This window comes from Polypterus senegalus, chromosome 3 (genome assembly GCF_016835505.1).
Source record: "Polypterus senegalus isolate Bchr_013 chromosome 3, ASM1683550v1, whole genome shotgun sequence".
Classification (NCBI taxonomy): Eukaryota; Metazoa; Chordata; class Cladistia; order Polypteriformes; family Polypteridae; genus Polypterus; species Polypterus senegalus.
The window spans coordinates 216,869,034-216,892,402 of NC_053156.1; the positions used below are offsets into that span (position 1 = coordinate 216,869,034).

Genomic DNA, 23,369 nt, shown 5'->3' on the forward strand with positions numbered 1-23,369 from the left:
CCCGAGGTAGTGAGCGAGTCACCCGGCCGGACCGCTGATTGAGCCGCGATATAGTCACGGAGCCCGGGTAATCGTCCGAGAGGCCCTACCGACTCCGGAGGCAAAACAGCGCAGAGGTCGAACTGGAGGTGAAACGTATGTTGGACATGGACATAATTGAAGAGAGCCATAGTCCCTGGTCCAGCCCTATTGTCCTCGTCTCCAAGCCAGACGGCTCCTGGAGGTTCTGTAATGACTTTAGACGCCTGAATCAGATCTCCAAGTTCGATGCCTACCCCATGCCCCGCATTGACGACCTCCTTGAGCGGCTGGGTACGGCTCGTATCTGACTACCCTTGACATGACAAAAGGGTATTGGCAAATTCCTTTAACGGCATCCGCAAAGGAGAAAACGGCCTTTAGCACCCCTAGCGGGCACTGGCAGTACAAGGTCCTCCCATTTGGGCTGCACGGGCCCCGCGACCTTCCAACGCCTGGTAGATAGAGTGCTGAAGCCCCACCAGTCCTATAGCGCCGCCTACCTGGATGACGTTGTCATCTATTCCGCACCTGGGAGGAGCATCTACTGCAGGTCGCAGCTGTCCTCCGAACACTGGCTAAAGCCGCCTCCGCATAAACCCCGGAAGTGTTTTTGGATTAAAGGAGGCCAAATATTTAGGCTACCTCGTGGGACAAGGACAGGTGCGCCACAGAGCTCCAAAGTTAAAGACATCTTAGAATGGCCCCGTCCGAGTACCAAGAAACAGGTGCAGGCTTTCTTGGGGCTTGCGGGTTACTACCGCCGGTTTGTTCCTCGTTTCTCCGAAAGAGCAGCACCCTTGACTGACCTGACAAAAAAGGGCGCTCCCCTATACGTGGTGTGGACCGACAAAGCAGAACACGCGCTCAGTGACCTAAAGAAGGCCCTAACGCCGGCACCTGTGTTACGGACGCCCGATTTTGGGCTCCCGCTTATTCTCCAGACCGACGCCGGACACAGGCCTGGGTGCGTGCTGAGCCAAAGCGCCGATGGTGTCGAGCACCCTGTGATGTACCTTAGCCGAAACTGATGGACCGGAGACCCGCACGCTGCAGTGGAGAGGGAGGCCTTGGCCATTAAGTGGGCAGTGACCCACCTCCGTTACTACCTGCTGGGTCGCGAATTCGCTCTGGTGACTGATCACGCTGCACTTCAGTGGATGTCCCTACACAAAGAGTCGAATCCGCGGGTCACCAGGTGGTTCCTGGACTTACAGCCGTATAAGTTCACTGTCACTTATCGGCGGGCACCCTTCAGGCCAATGCCGATGCCCTCTCGTATTCACGACCTCTCGGTTAGGTCCGCCCGACCTGACGGTCCTGGGCTAAGGGGGGGATCGTGTCACGCACGCGCGAGTAGGAGGCAGCGGATTGATTCGATAGCACCTGGGAAACCATTCGCGCCAGGGAATGGTGGGGTATTAACTTTCTCCCTCTGCTTCCTCATAGAAAGAAAGACCTTCCTGCACCATAGGCCTGGATTGACCGCAGTGCGATACTTCCGCCCTTCCTCCGCCATCTTGCCCTGACGTCATCCTTCCCATCCTCCCTTGCGGTCCTTCCCGGCATCCCTCCACTTCCGCTCCTCCCCAATAAAATGGCCGCGACGCCAGGAGTCGGCGTCGCGCATTATGAACTGTTTGTTTATAATTTTGACCTGTTTTTTTGTTCGAATTTACAATATACGGGGCCGGAAAACCCCAACCCTTGCTACTGTCTCCTCGGTCCTTTACAATATATATATATATATATTACAGGCCAAAAGTTTGGACACACCTCCTCATTCAATGTGTTTTCTTTATTTTCATGACCATTTACATTGGTAGATTCTCACTGAAGGCATCAAAACTATGAATGAACACATGTGGAGTTATGTACTTAACAAAAAAAGGTGAAATAACTGAAAACATGTTTTATATTCTAGTTTCTTCAAAATAGCCACCCTTTACTCTGATTACTGCTTTGCACACTCTTGGCATTCTCTCGATGAGCTTCAATAGGTAGTCACCTGAAATGGTTTTAGAGAGAGAGAGAGACAGAGAGAGAGAGAGAGAGATTTGTGTGTATGTTTGTACTGTATATCTTTAATATAGTATATAAAACCCCTTTAAATGCCTATTTACTTAACAGTATGTATCATTTATTTCCTTTGTAGGATGTATATCTTTGATTCTATACTACCGTTTTCTACATCCAAAGTCCACAGAAATCTCTACCAACTTCCAAACTGCGTACTCAGGAAATTCATGCTGGACCAAAGAAGAAACATCGTTGCCCTCTGGAAATATACCCATTTGTGTCCCTACTGAGTGCCAAGCTAATGAAGCACTTTCTTTCACTGGAATATTTCAGACTGATTTGGAAAATGGTGAAATTCCTACTCAGGTTACAAATGCTTTGCAATCTCCTGGGAACAAAGGACACCACCACTGGTTACTGGTTAAAGTGGCTTTAAAGACAGGTGATGAAGCAAAAATATTTCAAGGTTATGGGGCAGGAGGAGCCACTTCAGTTTTAGTACTGCCAGATCATGATGATGTCAAAGATGAGAATGTGCAGAAGGAAACAGAGCCAGAAGAGAGCTCTCCATCAGAAACAGAAGGTGAATGGGCACATGGTGTTTTTCCATATTCGGAATCTGAAAACATGGATGTTTCACAGTACCTCAGTGTTCAAGCAAGCCCTGAGATGGCATCCTTTCAAAAACTTGCAACCAATGAAAAGTTAGGAATTTCCTCAAATTCACCCAGTAGGGGATCTCCTGAAAGAAGATCTGTTTGTTTTCAAGAAGGTCTTGAATATGTAGGTACAAAAGCATGTGTACAAAGTCCAGTGGAATCTGAATGCAGTTCAACATTGTACTTCAGTGCTGATCTTCAGTCCCCTAATGATGCAGACAAAGAACTCTCAGAGGGAGAAATAGAAGATGAGAGAGCTGTATTTCCATCTCCTTTAAATGAGTGCAGCCCCATCACAAAGAGCAAAAGGCAAGAAAAGAATATCATGAATGTAGTGCCTAAAGGAATACTAAGCAAAGGTGAGCAGGTGTCTCAGCTGGCAGCTCAACCTCGATTCACTTCCACTCCCAAATCAGATAATGAAATCCAAAGCAGAAAGCTCAGAATCTCAGGAGTTAGAAAGCCGATTGTTCCATTTGGAGCTGGGAATAGTGACGGTATATATAAACCATAAAGCAGTTAACTGTATTGAAAGACTGCTGAGGAACTAGTTTTGGGAGACACTTCATAAAGTCCTATTGTCTCCTTTCCTAGAAGAGTAAATATACTTAGGAACAAATATCTGCATGGAAAAATGGAGAGACTATATAATGATATGCCGAAAACATGTTTGGTTTTACCCCCTTTAACACTTCTTTTTTTTATAAAATTACTAAAATAATTTGTAATCATTTTGTATATTTTTAACAACTTGGTACTGAGTTACAATCTCATTTAATTATTTATTAAGTTTTAAACTTTTTGTTAGAATTTTTTAATATTTAAACAGTTACATTTTCATTGTGATGTTGGCCTATTTACTTTTAATTTAAAAATTCTAATATTTTCCACAGCTAGGTAATGCTGTTTTTTCTTTTTCTTCAGTGTTATAAATCTTACTAAAGCAACTGTGAATTAAATAACTATTTTCACCAAGCTTCCTCTGCAAAAAAAAAAAAAAAAAGTCCCAATTTCTTTTTAAATTTTAAATTAACCTATAAACCTCAGGACATATTCCTACCAATTTTAATACCTCGGTATTCCACACTGTTGTAAAGACATACTTGTTATACCAAATGCAACAGTTAGCATCACCTATTTGAGTCTTACAAACAAAAAGTTTTGGACTCTGTTTTTTTTTTTGCCTTGTGCCTGTTGCTTATGAGAAAGGGTCTAGACCCCTGTGACAATGACCAGGGTTTAGGAAAGGACACAATTTGTTTTGAAATACACTTTTCTTAGTTTAATTGTGGCATAAGGATGAGAATGAAGTGATTTAATGCAAGCCGTCCTGTTCTTGGAGGAGGAGGAGGAGTGAATGTTTGTATATGTATATATACATGATAAGCTTTCAGCATGTACCAGTCCATAATAAACTTGAATTTGAAACTTAATGTATTCACTGCATTGAGCACTATTTAAATGGTAATGAAGTTTAATAGCATGTATCCCACAATGAATATACTGCTTATTTTAATAGTTTTAACATTAATCACAAGATACCTGATTATAGGCAAACGGTAAACAATGTTATTATTAGTAAACTACATGTCTATCTCTTGTCTACAAGCTACATTCCTCAATTTATTTTTCTTTCTTCCTTTGCGCTTTTAAATCAATACCTTCTTCTATCTAATTTCACTAAATAGAACTGAGTCTTTTTAACAATTTCTTTAGAGATATAGAAGATGAAAGAAGTTATATTTGTCAACTAAATACAACTAATTGGTATAATTCGAAGAAAATCTTAATCAGATCTAGCTTACATAACTTCATTCTTTGCAGTACTGAACAGTGTTCTGCTATATCTTTTGATTTGTTTCTACTAAACACATTTCCTGAGGTTTATCATTTTATTCATTTTGTGATCACTTGACTTAAAGGGTCTTACATAAATTGTTTTTAAATGTAATGAAAACAGTTTTATTGGTTAAAGCATCCAAACTCTTTCCTTTTATTAACTGTTGATTGAAAATTCTCAAATGCTATTTTTCAGTTCAGTGGAATGTATTATAGGACAAAGAGTATGGCTCATATTCACTTAGCTTATTTTAGCAGTAATAAATTAATAAAATGTAATAACTTCAAAGTCAAAGAGAAATTATTTTGCATATATTTTACTATATAGTAAATCAAAAGATGTTTACTGAAAAAATCTGAGGTGTCCACATTGTTTTAATTGTTTCTATAGTAACACCAATAATGAGCTTTCCCCAGAAGAAAAATAACTGAATTTTTGTGAAATATGTTTTTCAGTACATTAACTTTTTATTCCACAAAATGTAAATATGTTCAGTGTGAGCCAACTCTGAGCTGTGATAGGTTGTAGAAATATGTTCCTTTGCATAAAGTACAAATATAAATTGCTTAGAAAAGACTAATGCTACTTTGGTTTAGTTAATTCAATGTTTATTTGATGAATTTTTCTGTTTTGAACTTAGAGTGAATCAGTACACAAGTAAATAGTTACGTGTAACAACTCTGATGTAGATTTATTTAGTTTTATCACTACAGAGTCTGAGGAAATGAAAACGTCAGATTTCTAAGACAAAAAAGTGTGATTCAGTGGATTTGAAATACACATTTCTTGAGGAATTTCAGGTACAACTGGGAGGTAAAGTAATAATACATTTGAAAGAGAAATGGAAAAATCGTGAAGTGATTAATAAATAACTACTGTTTAATGAAGTCATTAAAATAACATGAGTATGTGTCAGGTATCATATAAAGACAAGATAAGTGGAAAAGAAGCAATCATCAGCTAACAAAGACATTCACATACTGTACCTTGGTTCATGACTGTTACCCATTTAACTGCACTCACAAATAAGATTGAGAACCACTGGTAAGGGTGTGCATGAGAAGATCATGCATTTGATGTTTGTTAAAGCCATATATTAGTGTCTTGATACCTTGATCATGATCGGTGATTGTTTACAGAAAACATGATGTCCATATTGAAAATAAGGCAACAGTGATTCTAAAACTGAACACCGTCAAACAGTGGAAGAAATGTTATTTTTATGAAAGTAGATCTTCAACAAGTGGTCTAATTAAGCTTTGTAAGAAAGCTAAAATATTAATTGTGGGACAATTTAACATTTCAAAAGTTCAGTTGCCTGATTTAAAGTAAACTGAAGAAAGAAGTGTGTGCTAATTTTTTGCACACTTCGAGAAGATAGAAAATTATATTTTCTCAATCCTATAAAAATGCTTTTTAAAATCTTTTGTATAGTGGAATTGTTTTTATACTAGTTGAGATGAAGCCTTTATGGTTTAACAGTCTTACTCAAGTTTACATAATGAGCCAATGGTGTGAATTGCCCTTGGAAGTTTAGAGGCATCTTAGCTACTAGTATAGAATACATGAATATTTTCTACAATTTTCCAAAAGGTTTCAAATGGATTTTATGCTATCCTAAAATGGAATTGTCTCATCTCTGGATTTTTATTAATCTTTATCTGACACAAACAATAAACAAACATATAATTAACAAATGTAGCACTGAAAGTCCACAGAATATGTCAAGTTAGGATGAAAAAAAATATTTGAAATATTATCTTGCCTATGTGTAGCACAGTTTTTAATGTTGGTGTGTTTTGTGTAAGTTCTGACTTGTTTATCTTGTGCCCAGTGCAGTATGAATTAATTCTAAGAGCTAAAGGACAGAATCATTCTCTGAAATCTTTAGACAGCTCTGTTGCTGATTCAGTGCTTGTTGTCTGTTACCGCCCAACTCACAGCTTATTAGCTGTTGATTTCTTTTTATACCCTGTTCTAGCAGTATTATTTCCCAATCTGGGTGGTTTCCTTAAAACAACTTTTTACAGCAGGGTGCCTTACAAACTTTATAGAGGCAACTTGGGGTTAATGCCCAGATTGGTTATCTGCGTAATTTTGTTTCATTATTTATAGTGGGAGCAGTCTTCTAACAATGCATCCTACGTGGAATGTGTGCAAATTCCTATTAGATAAAGTATCGCTGTACTTAATGTTATTAGTCTAGAGTTTTGTTTCACCACTTATTAATAGCTTTTCAGCCTTAAAAAGAATTACAACTGCTTATGAATTAAAATATATTTTGTTGTGGAAGTGAATATATTAAAGAAAAGTGGCATGCCAACCCTTTAATAACCATATTGAATAAAAATTGTGTCATGCAGATTAACTGATCTGAACTTGTGCTAGGTTGACATAAATTTCAAAATATAAACTTCTGTATAATTAGAGCAACTGAGTGTGATTCATATTTTCAGACATAGCACCATAGAAATCAAGATTTCTTATAGTACAAATTAAATACTGTAAATTCAATCAGTTTCTGGGCTCTTGCAAATATTTCCTGCATCCAATTAATTTTTGTTCATATTTTTTATATCTAGATTATTATTCTGGTCCAGTTTTTTTTTATTTTTATACAAGTTCCTTTAATCATTTTAAGGCCACCATAAATTTCATTTGGTAAATAGTTAGTAAAGCAAGTGTCTATACTACACTTTTGAGACTTTTGCCTGTTAATAAAATGTATGGTTTTCCCAGTTCACTTCTGTTACTTAAACTGCTCTTTCATTTTGTCATCTCTAACATATAGCAATAAAAGTCCACAGTCTTTCCGCTTACCCTACAGTACAAGTAAAAGCCACTGTGTTTAACAACGAAAAAAAAATCTGAATGGCTAATGCTACAATTGAGATTATGTGTAAACTCTATATGTCTTTCCGTAAGTGTGGGCAATTCTAGATGCTATACTACAAAAAATATAAATTGGATGAGCATTTAGCGGCATGAATGGATTATACCGCTTGGCAGCCTAAAACAGAGATGTCTAATTATGGTCACAGTGGCTGCTTTTCTTCTAACCACTATCCTAATTTGATATTGGCCCTTATTGAGCAACTCAATTAATCAAATGCCTCATTGCAGTTCTTAATCTTCAGTCTCAGATATTAATGATTGTGCAACTTTAATTTCAAAAACAGTGTAGTCTTTTTTTTTTTTTTTTACTCACTCACTAAGAATCTGAAGTGCTATGGATATTGTTCCACGAACCAGCATGGGATTAACAGTGATGTCCATCCATCCATCCATTTTCCAACCCGCTGAATCCGAACACAGGGTCACGGTGGTCTGCTGGAGCCAATCCCAGCCAACACAGGGCACAAGGCAGGAACCAATCCGGGGCAGGGTGCCAACCCACTGCAGATAAACAGTGATGTGCAAATTATAAATTAGTCAGCAGCTAACTTGGTAACATCCTCATCTGTTTTTGTTCATATTTAAATGTTGGTTTAATATCTACAAAAAGTTATGTTACATAGTCCACAAAAAATACAATATGCCATAGTAGAAAGTCTAAATGCCATGTTCCATTAACCACACCAAATTATTTTTTTAGTGCAAAATTGGTTTCACTGAAAGTCAACATTCCAAGGTCAGATTTCGCTTCTCTTTGTCTTCAATGAAGATGGCTATTTAAGGACTGAATTCAGCACCTCATAAATCTGCTAAAAAAGTCTGTGAAGTGTAATTCCTTTGGTTAATTAAATAAATCGCATACATGAGAGTAGTATTCGAAACTGAGACTAAGTGCATTACTGGAGGAAACAAGCAGGCAAATAGACATGAAAATCTGGAGCAAACTACCAAGTTACTGTCAATAAGTGCTGGCCCTGAAGGTTGTAATAAAATGTGGGTGTAATGCTGAGACAACTTACTGTAGTTATTAGAAAACCAAAAAAAGTGAATGGTCAGTAGTCATTTGTGAAATATATGTTCCAACATTTGGCAAGGCCTAAAAAATTTCCATGAACAATTGCAACATAATGTCCCCTCTCACTCTCAAATCTGCTTGATCCATTTAATTGTCAGAAGGAGCTGTGGTCTATTATTATGACAAAGCAATAATCATAGGTGTAATTGGTGCTACTCCATCACAAGGCTCACTCATACAGTACATACAGCCTCATTCACACAATGTTGAATTAGAGTCACCAATTAACCACAACCTGCATGTCCTAGGGGATGTGGGAGAAAAAGCTGAATAACTATAATAAATATATACACTTTGTGTGTATGTATGTGTGTGTATATATATATATATATATATATATATATATATATATATATATATATATATATATATTTACATAATCTGCAGTAAATTATAGATATTAGTCTAAAAATGAAAACATTTAGTACTATATATGTTTGTTGAGTTTTCAAAATAAGACAAGCAATTTTCAGACTTAAAAAAGTATTGTTCTGTCTTTAACTACCAGGCCTGATTTAATGCAGCTCTGTCCATTATATTTATGACTACATTTCACTCTTAACCATCAGTACACGGATCCTAGAAAAACACCAATCCAAGAAATTCCTGAAAAGACTCCAGGAAACAAAATGCTAATATGTATTAACGGTCTGAAAGCCGTTACAAAATTGTTTGTTAAGCGCTACACCTACACTGACCGGCAGTTAGAGGTATAACAGAGTCCTACCTCATTGTCTGCTGTGGCCAGGTTCGTCCAGCCTCCAACTATTTGGGATTAGTACCCAAAGGAAAGTAAATTAGTCAGTCATTCCAGGTATCTCTTTCTAACCAAAATCTCTTTAAAGATAAGCCTAATACAATTTAAGTAAATGAAACAGAATCCCATAACAATATTCGGAATCTGCACAGGTTTGTGTTTATGACTTTGACATCAGAAAAGACTGGACAAAAATGAAATCGGAGGCATAATGCTTATTACCAAACTGTACCTGAGCAAATCTCAAGTGATCTAGAATACTGTACACTGAAGGGAGGAGTCAGAATTGGAACTGGAGAATAACTTGCCACTGCATTCCACACTAAGATCTTTACAGTATATTCACAGTAAAGCATGTTGGCAATAGTGTTATGGTTTAGAAAGCTTTGCTACATCAGGACCTTGACCACTCTTTGTCACAGAAATAACTAGACATTCTATGGTGTATCTAAGCATTCTTCAGGGAAACATCAGGCAATCTGTCAGTAATGTGAAGCTTAACTGAGTCATGAAGCATGACAAATGAAAAATATCAGCAAGCCTACATGAGTACTGGAGCATAAAAAATAAATGTACAGATTTGGAAGGGTGTAGTTGTAGTCCAAATGTAAGTTGCACTCCATTATACTGAAGCAAGCGGTTCATGCTCAAAACTACACGCATGCCACTAATTTCAAGAATTTACCCTATGACTAGTAGGCTAACATTGCAAAAAAAGTACTCACAGCCTGGCTAATGACAGCAAGAAAATTAAAGTTGCAGTTACTTTTTTTAATGTGTGCTTAAGCAATTATTGAGACTGTGGCAAAGGTTATTTTTTTTATAAAATGCACTTAGTATTGCATATTTTTCTTTAATAAGTCAATAAAATAGAAAGTGTTTCTTAAATTTGTTTACTCTGAGTCTTGTTTGACAATCTGATATCTTTCCCTTTGAATAAATTGTAATTTTGTAGACAATCGCATGGAATCAGATAGCTTTCCTGTTTTATCAATTGTTATTTTTGTAACGGCTTTTTAAAAGATGTCATATATGTAGCATGCCTTTAATCAGTTATCTTTTTTAAGGAACCATTTGCCCCATGATTCTTCAGTATATGAAATTCAGCATAGTATGCACTTTTTCCTTGTGTCTAAGTGGGTTTCTTCCAGGTAGCTCAGATTTTCTGTCACATCCCAAAGACATATGTTTACTGGTGAACTGGTCAAGTAAGTCTAAATGTGTGTGCGAATATATCCTGTGATGGATTAGCTCTTGGTCCAGAGAAGACTCTTGCCTCGTTGCCTGCTGTGGCCAGTTTCGTCTCTGAAATTCCAACTATGTGGGATTAAACAGCCTTGGAAATTTAGATGTTGATAAACTATAATGTAAAAAGTGTATTATGTATTTCTAGGAATTATTAGTAAGTAAAAATATTTTTACATATACTTCAAATTAGTAACCTCCAATAGTCTTGGAAGAAGACTCCAATTGTTTTAATGATTTCAGATTTGCATGCCTAACGAATTTAAGGTGTCAGAAGTTAATAACTAAGGAAACTGTACGGTCTTTTTCTTTATCCTTTTTTGTCGGTAACGACTTCCCCTTTAAAGACAGGAATTCAATCGGATTCTTTCCCTTTAAGCGCACTGCGCATGCTCCTGAAACTGGAGTCAAAAACTTTTCTTAAGTCAACTTCACAGTTCAGGTTTTTGATTTCAGTGAAGAACGCGACTAAAATGGCTTTTAGGAGAAGAAACAAGAGCTACCCGTTCTTCAGTCAAGAATTTCTCATTCAGAATCATGCTGATATCGTCTTTTGTTTGGTGGTTTTGATTTTGATCGGGTTAATGTTTGAGGTGAGAAATTGTGCAGAGTTAACTTGTTTTCTTTTTAATAGATCGTATTTTCCTTCATGCCTGCGTTTTTTTAAATGCCTGGATATGACCATGTTTGCAAGACAATGTAGATCAGAAGTAGTGCAATCGAGAATAAAAAGCGAAAAACGTGTATCAGTGCAAGAAAAAGTTAAGTTTTTAAGTCGATGGGTTTTTTTTTTAATTTGCTCGACCGCATTCCTGCCGCACAGCTGTTTCGGTGCGTAAATGATGGTTAATATACAATTTCGGGGAGGCGCAGCTACATTTTTCAGGGCCCTAATCTGCCGGTTTCAGCAGTTCGCAATTCTATTGCTTCCTTCTAAACGACTGGCAAAGTTGTCCATCACGTCATTACAGTTAATGAAAGCGCCGTGATTACTGCTTCAGACACCAAGCCAACGGTGAACGCGCTCCCCTGTGCCCTACGTACTTACCGTAGCCTCTTGCTGGGTTCTTCCTAATAACATTTCTTAACGGAATTGTCATTTACTCTTTCGTGTTTCTACTTTTGTTTTAATGAGTTTTTATAACAGACTGCGGATAGTCAGAGGCGCTCCGGGCGGGCAGCATGACTGCCACGTCTCAAAGTCTCGCGGCCGGAGCGATGCGCGCCACAGCGTCAAGACAGTCCAGGGGAGCGCGGCACGCCTGCGCTTGCATTCTTTTTTACTTTAACAATCATGACGTCGTTAGACGTGTTCGCTATTGTAATTATTCTCAACAAACCATTTGAGACGCCAACCCGGAAAGACGAAGTACGCGAAGATAACGAAGTGCAAGACATTACTTTCAGCAGTCCAATTGTCCGTCTCTCATTTAGTTATGTGCTTGTGTCAGTCACAACCGTCGCGTGCTTCTGAGGAAGTGGAACAAATGGACTTCCCGTCATTATTCCGTCTAAAGCGAGAAAGGTAAGGCGACAGCTTTTGTTTTGTATCGTGACATTCAGCAACCCCTTCTGAACACTATATTGAACTTCATCACCGTTATTTTTAACAGCGACAGGTTCATTAAGCCTCTCCAAACCACACGATGTGGAGGTTGACTCCTTTGGGATTAGTTGAAGAAATAAAGAAAGCCCCCAAACCCCTCACAAATCTTTTCATCGCTGCTGGTAACGCCCACCAGAAGACTATTGTAATTTTTGTCAAATAGCTTTTACACTTCTGTTTACTCACGCAGAGCTGATTCATACCGTGTACCCAGTGCTTTCCCTAAAGCTTGTAAACTTGTAATGCATTACGATATATCATAGTTTACTAATCTTAATGACCACTGACAGGGTTTTAAACGGTTTTTATAAGCCAGTCAGTTGTTCTTTTCCTATCTGGCATGGTCACAAAGTGCTTAACAACTGACAAGTAGGATATCTAGGAATTTACTGGTGTTAATTTTATCTGACTGTTACCTTGGTACTGATTATGTGCTTATGCGTGAGACTAGTGTATTGTGGTGTCTTGCCACACCTGGAACAATGTATTCATGCCAATGCAAATAGTGTATTTTTAGTAGAATGAGATGCATAGCAGAGAGGACATAACATACAAACTAGAGCTAAATCTTTGATCTGTACACTTACAGTATTTTATTCTGTCCAACCTGTGGTGTAGCTGCACCCATCTTGTAAGTTGTACAACAAAGCAGTCCCTTTTTAACTCTCAAGAATCTTGTGTGATTATCCCATCTATAGACTCGGACATTTCTCACTCACTGTCTTGTTCTCTAAGCCCAAGGCTACTTTAATGTCCTCCAGAGGTCATTTTCAGTCATGCCCTGATATTTATCATTCTTTATTCTATTTAATGCTTTGTTCTATTCACAAATGTGTATCCAATGTTACATATACACTGCTGTTTTTTCTAAGACTCTGTGAAGTGCCTTGAGCATGGGAAAGACGCTATATAAATTAAATGAATTATTATTATAATAATTATTATTATTATTATAACCTCAAAGGCAGGGAGTGATGCTTGATGCACTGTAAAGATACCATACTCAAGATTCTTCAAGTGTGTCCAAGTGTGTGTGTACCTCCTAAGTCTTCAGTAGCCTTTAAGGAAATCAGTCTACAAGGAACCTCCGTTTTGGCTCATTTTTAAAGAAGCAACACAATGTACTTCTCCAAGTTGGAAATTACTTTCTTTCCTCTAAATACTGGGAAAGAGATGAATGTTTTCACGCTAGTCCACATTTAACTAGCCAATAATTTGCAGTGAGGCCCAGGTAAAGACCAGGTGCCAGCACCTGCTGGCCAGAGGTTCCTCTAGCGTCTTCCTAGCCTTCTAAAACCTGTCAAAAGTGAAAAAAGTGTCTTAACATCGCAGTGTAAGCTGGGTCATCTGCCTTTTATCGTACTGATTTTTGTCAACTTGAGTAGTACGTGTATGCTCCTTTTATGAGGAGCAATGATTGGATGAAAACCATTAACACAATTGAAATTTAAGCTTCCTAAATAGTGCTGTGTTGCTTCTGGGGCAGTTAAAAATGTTTTACAGTATATTGTGCTTCACAGAGTTTAGAGAAAGCATCATTTAACCCATACAGTGCCAATATGTGCCCCTGTTAAATGGTAAATGAAACGGGCATTTTGAGCCAGCCAAGAATTCACCAGCACAATCTAACCAGTTGGAACCTGAAATATCATCTGTGTTAATTACGCTCTTGGAACAACAATTCTTATGCAAAATTGGCAAGCATTTCTTAAAGCCATGTCACATTAAACGACCTTGAGAGATTTTTAGTCATATCTTGTCTGTGTCACGCTCACATGAAGGCCATTCGTCTAATCTGACATAGCCAGCAATGCATCCCAACTAGTCCATAATTTGCTTTAACAAATCAAGCACATTATAAGGGTTGGCTCTGTGTGCATTAGATCTGACAACCAGTACATTCTTATTTGGAAGCACAATGGCTGTAATGCAGTGATGAGGAGTAAGGAACATAGGTGTTTTGATCCTCACAAACATAAGAGAAGCTTGTATCTTTGATGTCTCATGTTTTATGTATCATGGCAGAAGGGGGATTGAGGGGGAAGGCTGTTTGCTTGGTGCTCACCTGGTAAACATGACATGGCCAGAAAAAATGTTCGTTTGTTTAAATTGACATGGTCTGGCAACATGATCAACAACTGCAGTATCCATCACTGAACAACAATTAACAATATTAAAATGGGCGTTTAAAAAAATCTCAAGTTACTTTAGAAGCTACGGTAAGTGTGTGGGGCATAGGGGAGCGCTTTCACCGCTGGTGTCAGTTATCCAGTTGTATGTCCACAACATTTGTAACAAGTCTTTATTGATTAAATTATGTTAAATAAATACTTCCAGAAAATGAGATTCGTACACTTAAGTAATGCTTGAATTGAAGGCATGATGTAGAAAAGCTATTTTTGTTTGTGTCAAGCTGAACTGATTCCTTGTAGCTTCTTGTTTTTAGAAAAGCTAACAAGTCAAGATGAAGAAGGTAATTAGACATGACAGCATGATAGATTGCTGGCTAATAAAAACGGCATACATGTCACTATTAGAGGATTAGTACATTTCCATTCATTCTCTTAGTGTAATGGGTGGAGCTACAGTTGTTCAACTGTCCATCCATCCATCTTTTTCCTAACTCATTTATGTTGCAGGGAACAGCTACCCAATCCGGCAACAGTGAGTAAAAGGCAAGAACTAACTTTGAACACACAGCACTTGCGACTAAACACCTGTATATTGGCCAGTTAGGTTGGCCACTTGATTAATCGATCTAGCTCTGAGTTTAAATATCTGACATTGCAATTAATGTAGTCAGAATGTGTTACACATACTTTATCTGTTACTCAGAGAGGCATAGATATTAATAGAAAATAATTTCCACTAGTCAATATACAGTTCGAAGTAGCTATAAATCAGGTTCAGAGTAGTGTAATTAAACATATCTCCTAATTAGTTGTATATTGAAAATACATTATAGATAATTGATCTAATTTTGCCTAGTTACTATAGAATTGTACAGTATATACTGTATCTGGCACTTGTTTTTGACTAGTCAAAGTTATATGCTGGTTGTATTCACATTCTTTCTAATCAAAATTGTATTTTAAGAGGTACTAATTATAATTTGGATTAATCAGAATATCAGTAGTCAAAGAAGTGCATTATATGTTGAAATAGCTTACCATTTTACTGTGCCTCATATGCTCAAAGGGAAGTCAGAAACAGTTAAAGCACAAACAGCCATAGAAGAGAAAATAGTTTAGGGTCACAGCTTACAAGTGATCTTGTAGGCACTAAATGAGAGAGGCTCTGCAGTTGTTGTTGTTTTATGCTGTGGTTGAAATGATCATACTTTTAAACAAAATCCTCATCAGCAGTACTGAAAGCCAATATAAATGAATTATTTAAATATTCTTCAGCTTCTCTTCTTACTTAATTACTTAGTAAATAATGAACATGAAAAATTTGTTTCCCAGAAATTTTGCAAAACTAGATTGTAGTGTTTGTCACAGCACAGATTTCTTTGAACTGGACACTGCAGGACAGCCTGGTCTAATTCTTTTGGGCCCTACCTAGACCTCATGATCCTAGGATAGGATGAGATTGTAGACTGTCTAGTCAATTAACTTCTGTTTCTGAGGAAATAGCTCCCACTTCATCATCTGCATATCTGCTGCTGCAATATCATTCCATTCATCAATATCATCAATGTCTTGTGAACAAGAACTGGAGGCACTTCAGCTGTTCCAACACTGGACACCTGAGAACCAAGATCATTCAAGCCACTGCAGTCTGCTACAGTGTGTGCAGTTGATCATTCAGGTCAGGTCATGAGAACAAAGGCATCCAAAATCATTCCTGAAGTACCATTTGCAACTAAATTGTCTTCAGTTTGATTATATTTTGAAAGGGGAGTTTGTAAATCATAAATAAGAACCAATTTTTTGCTGCTTTAGCTCCAAGTAAAAGCATCAGGTCATCTTTCGCAACCTTGAATTCTCCCATTGTCTATTTCACTTTCAAAATTCAAGCCCTTTTTTTTTTTCCAAAGCAGTGTTTTTAATTAATGTTAAACATATCAACACTGTGGTAAAGCCATGTTCAGCTTTTTTTTTTTCTTACCACTTTAGGGGGCATTTCTGCTGCTTCCACATTAGCACTAGTAGTTCTACAACATACATTTTGCATGATTGTTAAGTTTGTGAAGCTATACGTGGCTAGTCTTTAACATGATGGTCTTATCTTCATATCCAGAGCTTTTTTCTCAAATATTTTAGACTTTTTTTTATTGCCATTGGCTTAAGTGTCAGATTATTTTGAATCTGACCTTAAATTAATCTATTCATCAAAACCTTTTTTTAAACTTCTGTACATTAGGCAATATAGTGGCATAAGGTTTTAACTACAGGTATTTCTTTCAATTTACACACAAGACTAGGAGACCATTCTGCAAAGCAATCTCAAAGTTAAATGGATGGGATTGGTTTGTGATGATAAGAAGCATGTGTAATATATTGTCAAAATATTGCTTTGGTCATGCCTACATGGTTCTAAGGTGTGTCTCATATGACTCTAGATTTAATTTCTGAATATTTTTTTTAGTAATTGAGATGTACTTATATCACTTTAATTTATTTTAGGTGACTTCAAAAACAGCCTTCCAGTTCATTCTTCCCCAGTATAACACCAGCATTCAAACACCAGGTGAGCAATTAGAATCAGTGCATGGTCAGCTTAATGGGAATAAAATGTCTCCAGATATGAGGAGCCCCTCACCTCTCATTTTTCTTTTTCCGATAGAGGATCCTCAAAAACACTAGTATATGTGCTACAGCTACTCTGTGTGTTTAGCCAGTCAGTGTTACTGAAGATGAAAAGTTCTCAGATATGCAGGCACATAGGCTATTGCTTTTTATTTTTTTTTGTTAACAATCTGTTATCTGCCAGTTAAAAAAAATTGGGGTTAAAAGTATTATACATATGCAGTGCTTTGATTGTGGTGCATAGTTTTAGAATATTTATTAAATTTGTATGTTTTATGTGATAGGTTTGGATTCCTCTTGAACTGTTGATGGTAACTGTTGTAAATGATTAAACATCCCAACATACCCACCTATCTTACTTTAAAATTAGAAAAGGCATACATTATAGATGGAGGGTTTTTTTTTTTTTTTTCCTTCTTCACTTGACTAATATGATGTGGTTGTCATGGTGTTTTGGGCATTTTTTCCCTTAAAGCATCTGTCTAGCAACCAGTATAAATAATGATAAGATAATGGTAATTAACCTAGTCATGTATTCATCATTACTTGATACAGTTTCTAGTGAATATTTATTGTATCAGGTACCATCTTATAGCATACACCATCCCAAGTTTTTTTTGTATATGTACAGAGCTGTAGTACAGTTGTTTACGTTTTTCCTACAGTATGAAAACGGGTACATTTAAGTGATTTGTTCCATGTCATATAGTGAGTCAGCATCAAATGTTTGGTTCAGCTGCCTTGGTTTTTTTTATTTCAGTTCCTTTGCTGCCACACCACATTGCTTTTCATTTGGAGACTAATTAGATGTTCTAGTACAAGGCAGCAATCTTGATGCATCCAACTTGTATTGCTTACATAATAGCTGTATATAATTTCTGAAGTTGACAAACTTGTGGGGACAGCTGAAGACAATTTCTCTTTCTCATTCAAACGCTTTCTGAATAGAAAGATAATATGCAAACAGAACAGGAGTAATAGTTTTGCACAGCAGAATCACTTTGTGTAATGTCCTAACTCCTGGGTTCAAGATTAAGTATATCAACTTTTAGAGTCGGGTCAAATTTGGATATTATAAACAAAAGATGGATTCCTAACCCATTTTAAGCAATAAAATTACAAAGTTGATTTTATAATCTACATTCATAATTATTAATGACAACACTGCAGTACTGCAGACTATATGTTTAGCATAATGGGACATATCGTTACTTTTGTACCCTACTGAAGTTCAGAATTTTCTTTGTTGAGAGTATAGTATACTGAATGGTCTTAATAAAAAGGATCCATGCAATATGTACTGTACAATGGAATATTCTGCTTTGATTTTTACTCGGTTCATTTAGTTTTTTTATCAACTTAAATTCATATTACCTAAATGTTTTTATTTGTGAAGCATGCAAGGCATTTTAAATTCCCTATTTAACTATCTTCCTTACTTGACTATTTATAGTTTTATATAACCCAGTTTCCAAAAATGTTTGGACATGGTGTAAATAACCTCTTGATTCTCTAAATCTTTTAATGATATTATGAGCCATTGATGATGAAATCCTCAAATTCTTCATAATGTTATGTTGAAGAACATTATTCTTAAACTGTTGCACTATTTGATCATGCAGTCTTTCACAGAGTAGTGACCCCTCCGCATCTTATTTCTGGGAGACTCTTTTTATACCCAGTCATGTTACTGAACCTGTTGCCAGTTAACCTAATTAGTTATGAGATGCACCACCAGAAATTCTTTTTTTCTTTTTTTTAAGCATTACACAGCTTTTCCTCACAGTTTTTCCAATATTTTGTTGCATCTGTCCTGACTTTTTTGTTACTTGTTGCTGGCATCAAGTTCAAAATGAGCATGTGTTTTTCATTGAATAATAACTTTTCTCAGTTTAAACATTTGATATGTTAATGTTACTGGCCTAAATAAACACGTCAATGTTATCCTGTAGGTGCTCTTTTGATTTCATTGTTGGATGCTGCGTTTTCTAACAATCTGAAAACAAAAACGTTTCACAGTATTCCATGTTAGTTGATTTAGTACTCTTTCACTTGTCTCCACTTCCTAATTTTTATTTTTTTTTGTGTTAAATTCTGTAGATGGTGAAGTATCATTTTATCATTATGGATGGAGAGATTGTTTTGCAATCGTTTTCTACATATTTATCACTCTTATTCTGCATGCAGTTGTCCAAGAGTATATTCTAGATGTAAGTATGTTTACTGTATAATTTTAAGTCTATTATTTTATAATTCGTTGTATTTAAATTTGCAGGCTGTAGTGGTGATGGTGGTGTCTTTATCTCTTATTATGCTGTTGTAATCACCATATCAGTGCTCATTGAAGCATATTTTTTTGTATGAGTTTGAGGGGTGAATGTTCACTTAATCTAACTTAAAAGTATGCGTGAGAGCATCAATGAGGAATCATGCATGAAGATATGTTGCTGTCAGCTTCAGAGAAACTTTCTAGCCTGAACCGCTGCAAGAAATATGACTCTTTGATCACATCACAGAAAAAAAAAAACCTATTGTAAAGAAAGGCAGTGTACTACAGTATGTTTTCTTTCTCCGAATTCTTCACACATTTTCTCAAGAGAAGCCAATTATTAAAAAATGCAGTCAAAAAAAGTGCACTAGGTTAGAGTTAGGTTAATCAAAGTAAAGAGATAGTTGCAGTACAGTAAGATGGTTTCTGATTAAAATTAAAAATAAAAATAAATGACTTAACAGTATTTGCCAGAATATTGCTTCTCCAGTATCTAAACTAGAAGTATGTGTGGTTTTTTTTTTTTGTTTTTTTTTAATGCGTGTTCAGAGTTTTGTTGCTTTTATATGCTGTACATATATTTATTTTCTGTCTCTCTCAAGCTTCTGTAAAGTTTTAATTTCCCCCTGGGGAAAAATAGCTAGATACTTTATCTGTCTGCAGATATTGTAGCCCGTGATGGCCTTGAGAGTTACATTTTCAGATTAAACTAACTGTCATATAATGTTAATTTTATATAATATGATACCATGGCTGTCCATTTGTCTGTCTAGGATTTTAAATCACTTGTAGCCCGCAAACCGTTTGAACCAGGGGTGCCCAATGCGTCGATCGCGATCGACCAGTAGATCAGAAAGGGAGTGCAGGTAGATTGTGTTGCATTCAAAAAAATTTTTCATATATCCTCCCTATGGCATTTGCCACTTGATTGACATACAGGGCAGCCAGTCTGAGATGTCTTTTCTTCAAACACACTGGTCATCCCGCACACACGATCAAACACGCAAGCTACTGTAAAACTCCGGCTATCTAAGTGATCTAGTTAGTCTTCTATTTATATCGAATAAAGAAGGGATTTAAAAAAAAAAAAACTGTTGGTTATGGGCAGGATGTGGATGTTTTTTCTCACAATGTCACAATTGAATTGCGTTTGTCTGATCTGTCAAACTATCATTGTTATTCCAAAGAAGGAAAATGTGGAAAGGCACTTTCGAACTGTTCATTAAAACTACGGAACTGACTTCCTTCCGAAAAGCGATCTGAGAAAGAGAAAGGAGGGGGAACTAAAATCGCAGTTAATTGGACAGCTGTCATTTTTTACTCGGCTGAATTCAAAAGCAAAGGCAGACACACTGAAGCATCGTTCCGGGTGAGTCACTCAATCATTAAGCATAAGAAGTCCTTCCAAGACGGAGAGATGATAAAAGATGCCTTTATTGAGGCAGATGGCTAGGGAGAAATTCCTGCTGAGATTGCAAGACCCCTGGCGGAGAAAAAGGAGTTTCTCCTTGTCATTAAACATGTAGAATACAAGCAACTTAATAACGATCAATGGCCGCTAGACTTGGCATTTTTTTCTGATCTGACCAACATATTGAATGAGCTTAATTTACAGCTGCAAGGAAAAGAGAAAACCATGGTCAATATGATTAGCTCAGTTAATGCTTTCAAATGAAAAATGCAACATCTGTCCTCAAAGCTGCAACGCTTGATTTGGGGAACATCCAAAACCTCACGTCAGAGCTGGAGACGCAATGGAAGGCGTGTGCGCAACTTGACAGCATACGCTACACAGAGCAGATTGAAAATTGTCTGTCAGACTTTGTCTAATGGAAAAAAAAGTAATCATTCGAGTGTTGCCCAATGTAGCTGTGTAAGAGCATTGCTTCTTCACAAATGTACTCAAGTAAAAGTAAAAAGTATGGTGCAGTAAAATTACTCTTAGAAGTACAATGTTTTTTAAAAAGTTACTCAAGTAAATGTAACTCATTACTACCCACCTCTAATACTCAGAATAAATATATCATTTTTTAATGTAGGTAGATCATTTTGACCTGGTCATTTTAAAAGTAGCTCACAAGCCAAAAAAGTGTGGGCACCCCTGGTTTGAACGACTGACCTGAAATTTGGTACACATATACTTTGTGACGTGTACTATTCACTTTCGGGGAGATGATTGACCTCCAAGGTTATTCTTCATTTTATTTTATTGTGGAATCAACTCTCGGCAGCGGCCAGCAGGGTGGCGCATGCGTATGGGTGCTATTCTCATCCCTACCACCTTCGCTGTCTCTTCCCCTACCCTTTCATATCTTAAATCATTCCTGAGGCAGATTGAAGACTTAAGTGCCAGCTTAAGTGAAAAATTAAGAAAAACATACTAAGTAATTGCAACACAAACTCTGACTTAATCAGTTTTAATGTGAAAAGATGCCGACGAAAGAATAGAAGAAACAGGCCGCTAGGGTGGAGAAAAGAAGAGCTGCTCAGGAAGCAGCAAGTGCATCAACCTCTGAGCAAACGAATGATCAACGTACAGAGAAAGAGGATGAAAACTAAGTCAAGTTTATTCACTGCATGGTATTGTGCAGTGTGCCATTACTGGTTACTATATAATTCCCACGAAAAAGACCATTGTAATTGCATTTTGCAATATTAAACATTTTATTTGGATCTCAGAAACAAGAACACAATATAAAGTCCCTTGCAGCCAGGAGACAACGGGCAACTATGTCAAACAGTTTGTTGGTGTGCTGTAATCCCTGTTATTAAAGTATTGATTTTGGTAATGGTTTTGGTAATTTGTTCAAAGATCTTTGTAGCAGCTGTTGAATATGGATCAGCTGAATGTAAGTTATAATTTCCTAAAAGCCATTAAGTTTATAAGAATAATATAAAGCTTTGTAAGAAACAAATTATGAAACAATCACTAAATATCCAAATTCAGTTTGTTTGTATTTCTATTTTAGTCAATCAAAATTTATTTTTAAGACTTGTTTATGTGAAAATGTCGCTGTGTATGTTTCTCCATACACTGAATGATGCAGAGACACAAATCAGTAGTATCAACTTTTTGCATTAAGTTTATTTTCCTAATCCACCAGTTTTGTTATGTTTGCACCATCTGTGAAAAGGTAATCCCTTTTTAAAGTGCATCCTTGACCAGGGTTGTTTTGATACATCTTAAGTTCCATTTTAAATGCTCATATACACTATTTCAAATCTAGATAAAAGGATCAAGAATTTTTACACCTTTTTATATTGTCTAAAATGTTGTACTATTCAGAATTAAAAAAAATGGATCTTTCATATTCTGTTTTATATTCTGTGTCTTATTTTCATAAAATCTGAAGTGAAATGAGAATTATTCGTAATTTAATTAGTAGTACATCCATGTGGTCCTAGTTGGTATTTGCATATACTGTAGTTTGTTTTCTAGGACGTCAGTGTATAGAGCAGAGCAATGAGACTAACTGAAAGTCAATACTAATTCTTACTGTGGCTGTATGAAGAATTATTAGGAGCCTTGCACCAGTTGTACTTTTCCCTGTGGCTGTTGTAATTGCTTTTTCTTTTTTTCTTTTTTTTATTCTTCCCTCATTTTTTATAATCCTAACTTAATGAAAAATTGGCAGTTGCATCTAAAAGTCAACATAGATTATCTGCATCTTCCCTGCTTTTGATTCCTGATTTTAAATAAAGATAGTGCTTAGATTTGTTTTATCATTGTGAAGTCATCTTATTTTCAGATTACCATGATTACAGTGAAGGCTGACTGAATCTGAGCTTAAGCGTTTTTCAGTAAGTGTTTATATTCATAAAAAAAGTGATGTAGTTGGTAGTAGTACACATACTTTCCAAATTATTCTCAGACAATAGTAAAGACATGCCTTTCTTCCAAACCCAGCCCCCCCCCTTTCTCATTTTCAAAGTTTATTTTTCAGGTCAGTAAATACTATATAAACAGTGATTTCTCCTGAAAAAAATACAGACTTTGTGTTGATGTCGTGGAAAGAGGAAGGTGGCATTTTTGTGGTGAAAGTAAATTCAGAGTTAATGTTTCTTTCACCGGTTCTGTATGCTTTACACAAGAAGGAACATCTGGTTACTTTGTTAGTAATCCTTAAATTTCTTTCTAAAATGTGACTAAAGATCAGAACCATAGATGTGAGGTGTAGTTTCCTTATGTGTGAGCAATTTAATTGAATTTTTAGTCCATTGAGACCCTTCTGCAC

General features: G+C 36.6%; 2 protein-coding genes across 2 annotated transcripts in view; both read left to right on the forward strand.

The window, feature by feature from the left end:
- Window positions 1-7,170, forward strand: part of LOC120525842 (XK-related protein 5-like) — a 67,235-nt gene extending 60,065 nt beyond the window's left edge. The window contains exon 7 of the mRNA XM_039748459.1: window positions 2,174-7,170. Within this exon, the coding sequence (XP_039604393.1) occupies window positions 2,174-3,210 (1,037 nt within the window). The 3' untranslated portion in view covers window positions 3,211-7,170. The remainder of the gene's footprint in view (window positions 1-2,173) is intronic.
- A 3,729-nt stretch (window positions 7,171-10,899) lies between these two features.
- Window positions 10,900-23,369, forward strand: part of tram2 (translocation associated membrane protein 2) — a 30,906-nt gene continuing 18,436 nt past the window's right edge. Inside the window, exons 1-3 of the mRNA XM_039748460.1 lie at window positions 10,900-11,101; window positions 16,743-16,806; window positions 18,966-19,075. Of these exons, the coding sequence (XP_039604394.1) occupies window positions 10,982-11,101; window positions 16,743-16,806; window positions 18,966-19,075 (294 nt within the window). The 5' untranslated portion in view covers window positions 10,900-10,981. The remainder of the gene's footprint in view (window positions 11,102-16,742; window positions 16,807-18,965; window positions 19,076-23,369) is intronic.